The sequence below is a fragment of the Ochotona curzoniae genome, unplaced genomic scaffold (genome assembly GCF_017591425.1).
Source record: "Ochotona curzoniae isolate NIBS_2020 unplaced genomic scaffold, NIBS_Ocur_1.0 contig_883, whole genome shotgun sequence".
Lineage (NCBI taxonomy): Eukaryota > Metazoa > Chordata > Mammalia > Lagomorpha > Ochotonidae > Ochotona > Ochotona curzoniae.
In genome coordinates this window covers 63280975-63293359 of record NW_024466599.1, presented here as the reverse complement: position 1 = coordinate 63293359, position 12385 = coordinate 63280975, and the positions used below count along the sequence as shown (strand labels likewise).

At 44.7% G+C, this 12385-nt stretch overlaps 1 protein-coding gene across 4 annotated transcripts in view; it reads left to right on the top strand.

The window, feature by feature from the left end:
* Nucleotides 1–11612, top strand: part of DGUOK (deoxyguanosine kinase) — a 37770-nt gene extending 26158 nt beyond the window's left edge. For 2 of the 4 annotated variants that reach the window (XM_040993682.1, XM_040993685.1), the window contains 4 exons: nucleotides 1913–2060; nucleotides 9424–9539; nucleotides 10475–10574; nucleotides 11378–11612. In XM_040993682.1, the coding sequence (XP_040849616.1) occupies nucleotides 1913–2060; nucleotides 9424–9539; nucleotides 10475–10574; nucleotides 11378–11404 (391 nt within the window). In that variant the 3' untranslated portion in view covers nucleotides 11405–11612. The remainder of the gene's footprint in view (nucleotides 1–1912; nucleotides 2061–9423; nucleotides 9540–10474; nucleotides 10575–11377) is intronic. The other 2 variants (XM_040993684.1, XM_040993683.1) reach the window with 1 other exon arrangement.
* The last annotated feature ends 773 nt before the right edge of the window (nucleotides 11613–12385 follow it).

The following is a 12385-nucleotide window of genomic DNA, read 5'->3' as shown; positions in this document are numbered from 1 at the left end:
TCTGAATTCCATTTTCCCAGAAGTGGCTGGTTGCTGAGCGTTGCCTTAGAAACTGTAGTTCATTGTTTAGGATGTAAATTGTGTTTTGTATCAAGACGCCTGAGGATTTAAAGCAGAATTGACCCTTCCAATACCAATGTCTCCATGTGGCTGGGTTTTCCTAGTTCCCACATGCTCCCTTTGTTATGGAACTAAGCTAAGGGTAAAGTTAGTAGTTAGTAAAGCTAGTAGCTCAGCAGAGGAAGCAAGCAAAAGCTGTTAGAATTTTAAAGTGAGCTGGCTTTCTTGCTAAGACTGAAGTTGTTATGAAATGTGTTTCCTGGGCCTCAGCTAGGGAGGGGTAGGCTCCATTGTCTGCAGATTCAGAAGGTCTCAGTCCTTAGAAGAAATGTGGTAGTGACTTTTTTTTTTTAGACTTATTTATTTTTACTGGAAAGGCAGCTTTACAGAGAGAAGGAAACACAAAGAGAAAGATCTTCCATCTGTTGGTTCACTCCCCAAGTGACTGCAGTGTCCAGAACTGAGCCAATCTGAAGCTGGGACCTGGGCCATACTCTACTGCTTTCCCAGGCCATAAGTAGGAAACTGGAAGTAGAGCAGCCAGGTACGAAACAGTACCCATATAGGATGCTGTATTTGGAGGTGGAGGATTGATCCAGTTGAACCGTTGCACCAGCCCCTGGTGATGGCTTTATACTAAATCACTTGTTTTATTTGGAGCTTTGCTAAAACAAGGAAATCTCAGAAGTTTATATTTATGTGCATCATTTTCTGGAGACTAGTGCTAATTTTCTGATGTCCGCCTTCTTTTGGAGAATGTGAGGAAACCTCAGTGTTTTCTGCTCTTGTGATTTCTGCCTTGCTTGTTTTGCTGAGCAGCTGTGTGAACTCCAGGCTTGACAGTCTACGTGACACCTGGCAAGTCACATAGGTAGAGCACTCCTCAGAAAGGATGCTCCTGGTGTTAGATAAGACTTGCTGACTACCCTGTAGCCCACCAGTTTGTACTATTTGAAAGTTACATGCTTCAAACCCACCAATAGAAACTTGCCAACTTGCTCTTTTTGAAAGTTAACGGGGCCCGGTGCTGTGGCGCAGTGGTTAAGGTCCTCGCCTTGCACGCCCAGGATCCCATATGGGTGCCGGTTCTAATCCCGGAAGCCCCGCTTCCCATCCAGCTCCCTGCTTGTGGCCCGGGAAAAGCAGTCGAGGACGGCACCCGTGTGGGAGGCCCAGAAGAGGCCCCTGGCTTCGGATTGGCACAGTACCGGCCGTTGTGCTCACTTGTGGAGTGAATCATCGGACGGAAGATCTTCCTCTCTGTCTCTCCTCTCTGTATATCTGGCCTTTCCAATAAAAAAATAATAAAAAATAAATCTTAAAAAAAAAAAAAAGAAAGAAAGTTAACAGTTAAACTGACCAATCATTACTGTGTAGTTGTGTGGAATTGGCCTGAAATGTATAAAAACCCTGTGCTATCCAACCTCACCCCTACTGCTATTATTGCTGCTGCTGCTGCTGCCACTGCAACAGCCTGCTGGGCTGGGGTGACAGCTGGGCCTAGGCTAGCCTGAATAAACCGCCCGAATGTGTTTGCATCGAGTTCAGACTCCTGATGATTTCTAGGGATCTCAAAATCTGGGTACAACAAATGAATCCACATGGAAAACTATGGTTTCAGGCTCTGGTCTACTTCAGCTTTCCCATTTTGGTGTGGAGCAGGGAGAAAGATATGGGTTAAGAGTTGAAATTCCTTAAGGAGTGATGAGAAGCTAAAAAGGTTAAGTGGTTTGAATGGACGTGGAACAAGTTGGTTATTGATTTTTTTCTGCTTCTTTCTCTCTTGTGTCTTTCATTCCATTTCCCATATTCTTCCTTCCCCTCCTGCCCATCCCATTTAATTTCCAACCAGGTATATCTTTGCAAAGAATCTTTTTGAAAATGGTTCCATCAGTGACATCGAATGGCATATCTATCAGGACTGGCATTCGTTTCTCCTGCGGGAGTTTGCCAGCCGGCTCACATTACATGGCTTCATCTACCTTCAAGCTACTCCCCAGGTAACTCAGAACTGAAGCCTTAGACTTTAGGGCTGTAGGAATCCCAACAGGTGATCCTCGCTAGACACCTGCACCTCTGGTTAGAAACCGGTGATTCATTAAAAAGTCCCTCTTGCACCTTCTTCCATATCTGTCCCTCCCCACCCTAATCAGAGACCCATCTGAGCATGCATTCTTCTCAGCTATGTAAGCAACATTAAAAAAGAAAATTTTAAAATGTTTTAAAAGTCCCTCTTGATGTAGCAACTACATATGACAAATGTCTGTGTCACCCAGGGTTTGAAGGATGGGCACTGACCTATAGCCAGTTACCTCAGCTTTCCTCCTCTCTCTGTGAATCAAGAATCTGCAGTGCCCTGGAGGTTTCCTGTGTAGGATGTAGGGAGAGAAGTCACCTCATCTTGACACTGCCCTATTTTGTAGCCTTGCTACAAACCTTGCGGATATCACTGGTAAGACAGTGTGGTCCACAGAAGTCCTGTGTCCTGCACTTCAGAGCCAGCTCAGCACCCAGAGGTGATATGACATGAGCCCCAGTCTCTAAGACAGCACTGGTCCTTTATCAGCTCCTGGAAACCTTTCCACTTGAGTAGTCCTTTGTAAAATCTTCTGGCTTGGGCTAGATGATCTTGAAAGGCTCTGAAGTGGAATTCTTTTTTACAATCTTTACATAGTTAATTAGGGTAAAAAGGCTCAAGGGCTATAGGAAAGTGGGTAAGACTATTATTTCTATACTGTCTCCTTCATGTTTAAAGGGGGTACCAAGGGAGAAGGCCCACCCAATTTCCCACCCTCCCCAGGTCCCAGATGTAGGGTATGCTCCAGGTTTCTTGCTCAAGTGGTTTTGATAGTTCAACAGTTATGAATCGCTGTCGATCTTGCCATGGAGTGGAATTCTAACACACAGCAAGAGACATGCTTTCAACTTTTGAGTCTTATCTAAGGTGCCATCAAATGCCACACCCAACACATAATCTTAGGAGGAAGGAAACCTTTCTTCAGGCTGGAGGCCATGTGTTTTAGATGTAGGAAGGAAGCAAGCAGACAGAAGGGAGCCTGAGAACCAGTGAGGAAGGCTGCGTTCTGTGGACTCACATAAGCCAAAGAAGGAAAGTACTAGAACAAAGGGTCCTGCTTCAGGAAGGGAGCCTGGAAAGAGACCTTTGAATGTTACTTGGATCAAACACAGAGGATCTTTTTATCAGAAAATGATGAAATGGAAGCTAGGTCACAAGAAGAAATAAATTCCACAGAAATAAATTGGGACTTGAGGCTGGTGTTGCATATTGGGTAAAGCTACTGCCTGTGACACTGGCATCCCGTATGAGTGCTGATTTGAGTCTTGACTACTCCAGGTGCTTGCTAATGTGCCTTAGGAAGGCAGCAGATGACCCAAGTGCTTGGGCCCCCAGACCACATGGGAGACCCAGAGGAAGCTCTTGGCTTTGGCTTGACCCAGCCCACGGCCATTACTTCTGTTTGGTGAGTGAAACAGTAGATGAAGTTTCTTTTCTCCATCTAACTCTGCCTTTCAAATATATGAAATAAATTTGAAGAAAAAAAAAAGTTGAGACTAAGATTTAAAATGAAACTAAAACTTAAGTGAAGCTAGAACACTGAAAACCTTCCTTGAAAATAACCAATCTGATGTTAGATTCATTAATTGTGGGCTGATCAGCAAGGTCACCTTTCTGTGTAGTCTTTGTTGCCTGGGAGCAGGAGTTGAGGAGGCAAATTAGGAAGTGGATTGCACTTTAGGGTAGGGCTTAGTGTCAGGGACTAGGGGGAGGAGTCCCCTGCCAGTGAGCACAGTTTCTAAGTAGTTGAGCAAACAGTTAAGGGTGAAGGAGAAGGCCTGGTCCCCAGAAGGTCTCATGGCCTTAATCAAGGAAGAATGTGGATCTGTAGAGTTGAACTCAGTGAAGATTTTGTTTGGAATTTGAAGAAAAATTCAAGTTTCTTGTGGAAGCTGCAGACTGGCTGGCTCAACTGAACAGGACAGCTGGGTTAGGGCCGAGTGTTAGGAGAAGTGAGAATGCTGACCAGACCTTTCCAAGAGAAACAGTACTGGAGCACAGTCAGCTCAATGCCATGAGGACGCAGAGGAGGAAGTGGGCTGATGGCCTGGTTGTGACGCAGGGCTGCCTGGCCTGAGCAGAGGCTCTTGTTTCTGAGGAGTGCAGGTTGCACTGGCCTCTAGGGCCTACCAGAAAAGCATGAGTCTCCCTCATTCTTCTCTGTGCTATTTGTGAGAAGGGGTCTGGAGGGGTGGTGCTGCTGATGCTTAATATTATCACTGGAACTAATTGAAGTATTTCAGCTCTGTTAGAGTGGTGCAATTGGGGGATTATTGTAACTCAATAGCTAAAAAGCAGTTTGCATTTTATTTTGAGATGAGATAGGACATTTAGTGCTGTTTTGATGTCATTAAGATTAGGGATTCAGAAAAAAAAAAAAAAGTAGAGTGTCAGGAATATTCTCACCTTCCCCCAAGTTACTGCTGTGAGATTTGGAGTTAACCAATCCCAAGAGAGTAAGAGAACCAAAATTAAGAGCTGAACTGTAGGGCCTAGTGTAGTTGCCTAGTGGCTAAAGTCCTTGCCTTGCACATGCTGGAATCTTGTATGGCTGCCGGTTCTAATCCCAGCGGCCCCACTTCCCATCCAGCTCCCTGCTTGTGGCTTGGGAAAGCAGTCAAGCACAGTGCAAAGCCTGCCTTGGGACCCTACACCCATGTGGGAGACCTGGAAGAGCTCCTGGCTCCTGTCTTTGGATTGATGCCGCACTGACCATGCTGGCTGCTTGGAGAGTGAATCATCAGACGGAGGATCTTCCTCTGTGTGTCTCCTCCTCTCTGTATATCTGATTTTCCAATTAAAAAAACAAAAGAATAAAAATAAATCTTAAAAGAAAAAAAACAGAGCTGGACTGTTCAAGAAGCTGAGGCTAGAGCATCTGAACTAGATTTAGGTCCTCGTGCTTCCTTCTATCTGCCACCTAGGACACCTGCATCCCATTTTGAAGAGACTGGGTTCCTGTCTCAACTCTGCTCCTGATTCCAGTTTCTTGCTAACACGCATCCTAGCAAGTGATGGCTTAAGTAGTGAGGTCTCTGGCCACCCACATTGAGGACCTGAATTGAATTCCCAGCTCCTGGCCCACCATTGGTTATTGCAGGCATTTCAGGAATAAACCAGTGGGTGGCAGATCTGTTTGTTTCTCTGCCTTTCAAATTAATTCATTAGTTTTTTTTTAGAAAATCAGGAAATGATGGACCCTCAGTCTTTCTACCCATCTAACCTACTTCCTAAACTGGAAAGTCAGTTTAAACAGCATGCAGGAAATGTGATAACAAATGGCATTTGGGGATAGGGCTTGGAAGGAACAGAGACCAGAGCCACTAGCAGTCACAGTACAATTACTGTGTCTGAATCCAAGCAGTCAGAACAGAAGGAAAGCTCTTCCTTTTGGGTGGGGCAGATTAAGAAGCTCAAAGAGTCCCTCTCTTGACATTACAGTGTCACTGTTCACGTTCAGAGGGCTGAGATGAAGAGTAGCCAGGCTAAAGCACAGCAATAATAATAATAATAATAAATTGCTGTAATTCTATCAGTAAAGCAAGAATTGTGCCACCTGCTCAGAATAGTTCACTTAGACTCCTAGAGGAGAGTTTGCCTGTTTTCTTTTTTTTTTTTAAAGATTTTATTTATTTTATTTTTATTGGAAAGGCGGATATACAGAGAGGAGAGACAGAGATGAAGATCTTCCGTCCGATGGTTCACTCCCCAAGTGAGCGCAACAGCGGGTGCAGGGTCCCAAAGCTTTGGGTCGTCCTTGACTGCTTTCCCGGGCCACAGGCAGGGAGCTGGATGGGAAGTGGGGTCGCAGGGATTAGAACCGGCACCCATATGGGATCCCGGGCGTGCAAGGCAAAGACCTTAACCACTGCGCCATCGCGCCGGCCCGAGTTTGCCTGTTTTCATAGGAGATTAATGAGAACATTGATGTTTGAGTATAATCAATGAATAAACAATCATAAATACCTTTTGTAAAAAAAAAATTTATGCCTTTGTGAGTCCTTGAAAGTATAAAGCCACTTTTAAAAATATACATTTATTTTTATGAATTCCAGCAGTATTTTTCTTGGAGTACAGGATGGGACATTTACGTATATATACATACATAACCCTAAAACATAAATCCTTACTCCTTACGTTTTAGGGATAAGGATTTAAGTATACATAAAATATTTCTGAAAGTACCAAAGTTAGGTGGTTGAGGGTAGGAAATGTACTAAATGCTTGGTAGTCTGGAAAGCTATATGATTAGAGAGGGAGGAAACAAAAGGGAAAGGACTTGAAGCCATCAGCAGTGAGATAGGAATACAGGCTAGATGGGAGGAAGGAAAGGAAAGGAGGCCATGATTTCATTTCCTCAGAGGGAAACAGCATCTGCCCCAAAGCTTTGGGAGTGTTCTGTACTACATTTGGGAATAAAGTTTACATCAGGGCCTGGCACAATGGCTCAATTAACTAATCCTCCCCTTGCACTTGCTGGGATCCCGTCTTGTGCCAGTTCATATCCCAACTGCTTTACTTCCCATCCAGCTCTCTGTTGATGGTCTGGGAAAGTAGAGAAAAATGGCCCAAAGTGTTAGGACCCTGCACCCATGTGGGAGACCCAGAAGAAACTCCTGGCTCCTGCCTTCAGATCAGCTCAGCTCCAGCCATTGCAGCCTCTTGGGGAGTGAACCAGTGGATGGAAGATCTTCCTCTCTGTCTCTCATCCTCTCTATAAATCTGTCTTTCCAATTAAGAAATCTGAAAAAAAAATTTTTTAAGTTTGGCATCAAGTGCTTGAACAAGGAAAGTCCTAAATCTGTGGGTTAATCCACCTATTCTTTTTTTTAAAGATTTATTTTATTTTTATTGGAAAGGCAAATATACAGAGAGGAGAGACAGAGAGGAAGATCTTCCGTCCGATGATTCACTCCCCAAGTGAGCTCAATGGCTGGAGCTGTGCCGATCCAAAGCCAGGAGCCTTTTCCGGGTCTCCCACGTGGGTGCAGGGTCCCAAAGCTTTGTGCCGTCCTCGACTGCTTTCCCGGGCCACAGGCAGGGAGCTGGATGGGAAGCGGGGCTGCCGGGATTAAAACCAGCGCCCATATGGGATTCTGAGGGTGTGCAAGGTGAGGACTTTAACTACTGCGCCACCGTGCAGGGCCCAATCCACCTATTCTTTCAGGGTAGGTTTTGTTGAAGTGTTTGCCAAGTAGAGAAAGGAACAAGGAGCATTTGGAGCAAAAATCGAAGATATGAAGGAGCTTGACCCGTCCTGTAGGAAGGAGATCAAACTTGACCAAACCAGTGAAACCAGGGGAGAAGCAGAGTGGGTGGGTAGCCTGGTGTGAAAGGTCAAGGAGAAGACACCCTCCTGGAGCCAATGTGCTTCAGCCTGCCTGCCAGTTGAATACAGAATGAAACTGCACACTCCTGGTCCCAGCGGCATGGCCTAGCAGTTAAAGTCCTTGTTTGAATGTGCCAGGATCCCATATGGGTGCCGGTTCTAATCCTGGCAGCTCCACTTCCTATCCAGCTCCCTGCTTGTGGCCTGGGAAAGCAGTCAAGGACGGCCCAGAGCCTTGGGACGCTGCACCCATGTGGGAGACCTGGAGCAGGTTCCTGGCTCCTGGCTTTGGATCAGCACAGCACCAACCATTCTGGTCACTTGGGGAGTAAATCATCGGACAGAAGACCTTCTTCTCTGTCTCTCCTCCTCTGTACATCTGACGTTGTAAAAAATAAATAAATCTTAAAAAAAGAAAAGAAACTGCACAATCTGAAGTGGCAAGAAGAAGAGGTCGTTCAAGTCTAATTCTTCAGTTGTTTTCTTTATTTTATCTTTGACCTTTGCAGATTTTGCATTCTTCTTTAGAGTGTGTTCTGTGTGTTATGAAAGATGTTTCAAATTCCTTAACCTTTTTTTTTATTAAAGATTTATTTTTATTATTTTTTTATTGGAAAGGCGGATATACAGAGAGGAGAGACAGAGAGGAAGATCTTCCATCCGATGATTCACTCCCCAAGTGAGCGCAACGGCCGACCCGAAGCCAGGAGACTCTTCTGGGTCTCCCATGCGGGTGCAGGGTCCCAAAGCTTTGGGCCGTCCTCGACTGCTTTCCCGGGCCACAGGCAGGGATCTGGAAGGGAAGTGGGGCTGCCGGGATAGAACCGGCGCCCATATGGGATCCCGGGTGTGCAAGGCGAGGACCTTAACCACTGCGCCACCGCGCCGGGCCCACAAATTCCTTAACCTTTATTTATTTAAAAGGGGTGAGTGAGGGTGGGAAGAGAAGGCCCTTCTGCCTGCTGGTTTATTCTCAAAATGGCCATAGTGGCCACGTCTGGACCAGACCAAGCCATGTGGAGCCAAGAATCCCATCCTGGTTTCCCACATAGTTGCCAGGAGCTCCTGTACTTGAACTATCATCTGCTGCCTTCCCAGGCACTTTAACAGGGAGCTAGGTTAGAACTGGAGCAGCTGGGACTAGAACTAGTACTCAGCTTTGGGATGCTGGTATGAGAAGCAACAACCTAATCTCTGTGTCACAACATGGTTCCCTTTCTTCACCATTTTATCAATACAATGCTACCCGTATTTCTTTGTTTCCTGGGGTTGTGGCTATAGACAGTAAGGAACCTGTGTTACATTTTAATCAAGGGGTCCTTTGCCATCATGTTGCAGTACTGTGGAAGCATAGAATGTGGGGACAAACTAGAGAACAGCTTTTGCCAGATTTCTGTTACACCTTCCCTCAATGAATCCTGATAGTAAACTTTAGGGTAGGTGAAAGATAGGGATGTAAAAAGCACGAAGATTGCACTGCTAGTACATGGTAAAGACAGAAATTGACTACTGAACTTTTTGACTGTGAAGCCTGTTACCCCTTCTGTATAACTGTGTGCCCCAGGGAGGCACAGCATCAGAGTCTAGATGAAGATAATGATGGTGAAAACCTTATTAGAGCACACATGAATAAACAAGGAGAGAACCAACTGGACAGAGGCTCAGGAGAACTGGTAAACTTCTGGATGTGTCTGGGTGGAGGAGAAAAAAGGCAGAAGTACCTGCCTTGGACAGCTGGTGGGTGACTTCTGCCCCTAATCATCGAAAGATGCTCCAGAGGAAGAGCAGGTTCACAGTCGGGGTGGAGGGAGAGGTGTAGCTCAGCAAACAAAGCAGCAGAGACAGGATTTGCAGTACCCAAGGCAGACGTCTGAGTGGCTCTTCGAGCTCCCTAAAACTAGATAATATCGCCCTAAACAGTAAGTAGACTCAACAAGGCTTGGGCATTTTGTTTTAGGTTTGTTTGCAGAGACTGTGCCACAGAGGCAGGGAGGAAGAGAAAGGAATTGAACTGGCCTATCTTGAGCAGCTTCACAGTCAACATGAAGCGTGGTTTATTCACAGGACAACCAAGTAAGTGGAAGAACAGTATCAGAGAATTTGCCTCCCTAAAGCCAGCAGTTAAATGCAAAGAGCTCAGCTTGCAACCTCTGAGAAAGTTCATCATGTACTGGGGGTAGTGGAAAATGGCAAGTATTTTCCAGCTCAAGAATCTAACGTTAAATATATTCTGTACATTCCAAGGGGCTTTTGTCTTCAATTCTGGATTTTTTCTCCCCATTTTAGAAATGTTTCTGTGGTTTGAACATTGTGATTGGTGATGGTAATAATTGGCTCAAGGTGAGGAGCTCAAAATTTTTAGGAAAATGGTCAGTTTGACATTGTTCATATATAACTTTTCATATTTTCCACTTAAAATGTTTACACCTCTGGACCTGACGAAGTTGCCTAGTCGCATGCCAGGATCCCATATGGGTGACAGTTCTAACCCTGGCAGCCCTGCTTCCCATCCAATTCCCTGCTTTTAGACTGGGAAAGCAGTCAAGGACAGCCCAAAGCCTTGGGACCCTGTACACACATAGGAGACCTGGAAGAGGTTCTGGGCTCCTGGCTTTGGATCGGCTCAGCTCCAGCCGTTGTGGCCACTTCAGGAGTGAATCAACAGAAGAGCTTCGTCTCTGTCTCTCCTCTTCTCTGTATATCTGACTTTCTAATAAAAATAAAGTAATAATAATGTTTGTAGCTCTGGTCCACCAGGAATAGTTTGGAAACAAAAGGGAAAGCTCAGCCTTCCTTTCAGCCAGTTTTTTTTTTAGTTTATATTAATTTATTTTATTTTTTTTAATATTAAAAAAATTTTTTTAATGCTACACACACACACAGGTTCATTGAGAAGTCTTATGAATTTAAATCCATCCTCTGAATTATGAAGTCTTGGTGAGCATGTGAAGCATAGGTCAGATTTCTTTTCTGTTTTTCCTTTGCCCCAAATCTTCATCTTTTTATAGGCTGCACTTTGAGTCTCTGCAAAGCATTCCAGTGCTGGTGTTAGATGTCAATGATGATTTTTCTGAAGACTTAACTAAGCAAGAAGAACTCATGAGAAAGGTGGGAAAGACCTTAACTCCCACTTTGTCGTGGTTTTCCTCTGTTGTGCTCTTACTTTTTTTTTTTTTTTTTTTTTTTTTTTTTTGCTTTAAAGTTCAGTATATCAGGTCTTGGGGCTGGCATTGTGGTATGGTGAATTAAGCTGCCACCTGCAACACCAGTATCCTATATCAGAGTGTGGATTCAATGCTGGCTGCTCTGCTTCCTATCCAATTTTATGGGGGAAGGAGCGGATGATGGTCTAAGTGATTGGATTCCTACTACCTGTGTGGAGGCCCAAATGGAGTTCCTGGCTCCTGACTTTATCATGGCCTTGCTATTGCTTTTATAGCCATTTAAGGAATGAACCCGAAGATGAAAAAATCTCTTTCTTTCCCTCCCCCTCCCAAAATAAATATATAAATAAATTTAAAATGCATATGTAATGCATATTGGGTCCTGTGTTTCACATCTGAAATGTGTTTCATACTTAAGCCTGTGGAACCTTTTGTAAATGACAGATAATGCTCTCTATTCTCTAATGTATGTTGGATTTAATTGTAGTTGTTAAGTAATTGACCTGTAACATGGCTTACCAGCTAACTTTCTACTGTAAGGTATTCCAAAACTAGAGAAATGAAACTTCTGGATTCCCTTCCTAGCTCTGCCACTTGTTTGTTGTATTGCCCTGAATAGCTCCCATGTTTCTTCTTCATGCCTATTTCCCTTCCTCGTAAAAACCTCATGGGCTGGGGTGTGGATGCATTCTGAGTGCACTGTGGCTAAAAATATGGAATAACTTTTGGTTTTTCTCTTTCCTCCAGGTAAATAGCTTTATAAAGAATCTGTAATGAAAACCAACATTAGCTCTGTGATCTGGACACTATGATCTTCTAAAGCTAGAGAAATATTGCGTCTCCCTTCCACCTACCTTTGCATCCCCAGCGCCTTTTACCCTCAAGCACTCTGACGTGCAGGAGACAGCTTCTGTTGCCTTTGGTTTTACCGTTGCGTCTTTTATATCTCAAGGACTTTGACAATAAAGTTTTTTTCCCTCTTTTTCTAATGCAGTTCATTTATCCCAGCACATACCTGATGGCTCTTACTCCTAACTCTCCACTAGGCCTAGGCAGTTTTACCTGAGAAAAGTCTCAGGCTTTCTTGTCTCCTTCACCAGCCTGACTTTGCCATGTGTTCCCATGTTCCCTCTGACATGCCAGGGCAGGATTTGCTCCCAGAGCCCGCAGCTAGCATGATTGCTGTGGATGAAGAAAGGAAGTAAGGTGGCTTGAGAGTGGGTGGTCCTCCAGCAGGGGCCCCAGAGCTAGTGAGTGCAGCTGGACTCCAGGAAACTCTCTCTTGCTATCTGCTAGATAAAGGAGGAAGGGGTTTCACTGCACTGGCCCAGTGAAAGAGAACATCAAGATGTGAAATGGAGCATCTAACATTCAGAGCTGATCACTTAAAGAGCCCTACCCAGTGAGTTTGAAATTACCTTAATGGAGTGACAACAGGAAAGGAGAAGATATTTTGTATGCTACTCTTCAAGCTTCAAGAACAATTTATCGTTAAGAGAGGATTGTGTGGTTCTGTCTCCATTGCAAGAGGCCGGAAGGTCCATGGTTCACCAGGATCAGAGATCCTGTCGGGGGGCCTTTGGTAGGTCTCAGGTACCCAGGAAAACAGGTAAACTCAGGAGTTAGTGTCCTAGGAGACAAGAATGTGCTTTGGGAAAATGAGTATGAGATTGGTTTCTTTTTGTTGTTTGTTTGCATGTGCTGTTTCATTCCCCTAATGCCCACAGAGCCAGGGTTGGGCCAGGCTGCAGCCAG